This window comes from Erpetoichthys calabaricus, chromosome 4, assembly GCF_900747795.2.
Source record: "Erpetoichthys calabaricus chromosome 4, fErpCal1.3, whole genome shotgun sequence".
In the NCBI taxonomy this organism is placed as follows: Eukaryota; Metazoa; Chordata; class Cladistia; order Polypteriformes; family Polypteridae; genus Erpetoichthys; species Erpetoichthys calabaricus.
In genome coordinates, this window is record NC_041397.2 from 301809354 (window position 1) to 301812401 (window position 3048).

At 37.5% G+C, this 3048-nt stretch overlaps 1 protein-coding gene across 1 annotated transcript; it reads left to right on the forward strand.

Moving 5' to 3' along the window:
- Positions 1–1520: 1520 nt before the first annotated feature.
- On the forward strand, positions 1521–2603 carry LOC127527689 (olfactory receptor 6N1-like). Its single transcript, XM_051927268.1, has one exon. It carries the CDS (start codon positions 1532–1534, stop codon positions 2483–2485), a length of 954 nt encoding a protein of 317 aa, XP_051783228.1. The 5' UTR covers positions 1521–1531; the 3' UTR covers positions 2486–2603.
- The last annotated feature ends 445 nt before the right edge of the window (positions 2604–3048 follow it).

Below are 3048 nucleotides of genomic sequence, written 5' to 3' on the forward strand. Positions count from 1 at the left end.
GAAACCTTTTGATTACCGGTGCAGATCCCTAACCTCAGAGCTACCACTCTGCCATCAGCTGGCCAGAGTGGGTCAAAAAAAAAGTTAAGCTGGAGAAAAAATAAAAACAAAATCTGCAGGGGTCCCAGGCAAGAAGACCACGCAGTCCTCACTGGGCATTCTGTCTATACCAAAAAAAGCTTTTTTTTAAATTTTTTTAAAATTGTTGTTACTCTTCCTCCGTGCTTTTCTACAGAGCCTCTTCAGTGACATGGGTGTAAAACAAAAAAGAGATGGGGAGAAAAATAAAAACATCTCACGGGACAAAAAAAAATAGTTTCTTGATGAAGGGGTTATATGAATTACAAATTCATTATTAAACTGCAGGTAAAAAGCCTTTAATGAATCTAATGAAATTGTCTTATCTAAGTAGGTCTTCATTTGAATAACATCATGAATATTCATAAAGGAACAGGTCTGAGCTTCAGTGGTGCAGTGATATGTTCTTCTGCTTTATGTCTTCAAAATCGTGGCTCTATGTGATATTTACATTTTAATTGTGTCTGTCGGCCTTTTTTCTGAGCAGTCTGGTTTTTAACAAGATCCCAAAAATATGCAAATTACGTTTGAAGTATGGGTGATCAAGTATGAATCTTTTAATGGATTGTTGTCCTGCATAATGCTGGTTCCTCTGTTTTCCCAGATTCTGCAGCTTCTACAGTTTCCTATATTCCTGATTTGAAATAAGCAGTTCTGAAAACTGAATGAATAAACAAACACCATCTTTGGGTAAGAGATCAATTTCTAATTAGCTTTTTAATAGCACTCATTGAGTAGAAAAATTGGCCAACACTTCATTAGCCCTTCATTCACTTCCACCAGACCTAAGCTGTAAAATACCTTTTTAAAAATCTTTAACATTGATAATTTAATTCATCACATCTTTACTTTGGGACATATGGTTTTGAAGTACATGATATGAGAATATGAGATAAGATTCAGTTGATTGAATTAAGAGTCATGGTGAGCCAACGCTTATCCAGCTGAGCGCAAAGCAACAAGAAGCATTCCACAAGTTGCCAGTCAGTCATGGTGCCCAATCACATACACTCACACTCAGTATAACAAAGGTAACAGTATTGGAATCCCACGTGTTTAGTAAAGTTGGAGAAAAGATGGAATACTTGGAGGAACACTTGCAGATACAGCATATGGTGGAAACATCATATGATCAATGGAACTTCAACCGAGCATGCAGGATCCATAATACACAAGTTGTAGCCATAATGCTACTGTACCAACCTATGAACTGTGTTAAAGTAATATTTTTAATGTCTGCTGCTCATTAATGCCATTGTAAGTTTAGTCGCCAATTAAGATTGGTAGGGGTGTGTGAGGTGGTTATGGGAGAATGTGTCACCAAGGTATGGTTTCAATTATAAATGTGTACAATTTTGTTTAATTTACTAATTTGGAAAGATTAGATAAACAATTGATGAAAAAAAAAAATGACCATGTATATATTTTGGTTCACAGAAAACCTGAAGTCATCATGACGAACACAAGCCTAACAGTGCAGTCGGTTCAGCAGTTCATCGTCGTTGGCTTTCCAGGATTCCAGGATCACGAAAGCAAACTTCTCTTTTCTGTCATATTCTTGATTGCCTATCTTTTAATTTGCCTCGGGAACCTCAGCATCTTTGGCACATTTATGCTGGACGAAAACTTGCACAAGCCCATGTATGCGCTAATTTGTACTCTGGCAGTTTTAGACATTACTTTTTCATCTATCACAGTTCCAAAACTACTGGCCATTTTAATGTTTGACTTCAGGGTGATATCATTTGCTGCTTGCTTTGCTCAGCTTTTTCTTTTCCATTCTGTAGGAAGTTCACAGTCTCTTCTGTTAATGCTGATGGCATATGACAGATTTGTGGCCATCTGTAACCCACTTCTGTACCCCACCATTATGACCAACAGAGTCATTCTAAAGCAGATCACTTGGTGTTGGCTTGGAGGATTCATTATAATCATTGTTCCACTCATTTTGGCTCTCAGGCTGCCCTTTTGTGGTCCTAATAAAGTTATGCATGTCTATTGCGACCTCAGCTCAGTGGTCCGACTGGCTTGTGCTGACATTTCAGTTAACAGCTATTTGAGTTTGACCATCGGGCTGTCGGTTATGTTCATTTCCTTGGCTTATATTGTGTATTCCTACATACGGATCATCACATCTGTGCTCAAAATTGCCAGTTCTGAAGGACGCACCAAGGCTTTCTCTACCTGTGGGACACACCTGGTGGTAATTTTTATCTTTATCTTCACTGCTGCTGGTGTTTTTATTTCATATCGGATCCCAGGAGCTTCTGAAGATATGCGCATTATGGCAGCTGCACTGCAGACCATAATTCCACCATTGCTAAACCCTGTTATATACTGCCTGAGGAATAAAGAGATTAGAGACAGTTTTATTAAAATTTTAAAAAGGTGTAAAATATCACCATAGTCATATTTCTGTTATGATGTGTTGGAAGGTGACGTTTGTGAATGTGTTCATTCTGAATATGTGTTTCATACACCTGGAGCTTGTTTTTACTGAATTGTCTCTTTTCAATTAAAATTTAATTTGCCACCCTAGAGTTTGCATCTTCATTTGAAACATTTCAGTGTTAATGATAATTTTTTACATAATTCTGTCCATTTTTAGTAGTGCGCAACAATTTCCAAACAAGGAGTATTTCAAATTTAGTATAATTCGAATAAATGTTTTTTGTTGTAGATTGAAAAAAAATATACTAATTCTAGTATGCAAAGAAAAGAGCAATCCATCAGAGTGTGTAGAGCAGTCCAGTTACTAGATAGGGTAATGAAGGATAGAGAGCACTAGAGAAAAGAATCAGCGATTAGCTGAAAGTCAACAAAATGCAGTTTGGTTTCATGTCTGGCATGGGGTAGAAGAGGTGTAACCCTCTTGGTCAAGTAAGTTCAGGGAAAGCATCAGGTGAAAGGAAAGAAGCAGCATGACAGATTTGCACAAGGCATTTGAATGGGTGCTGCAGTAAGTAGTGT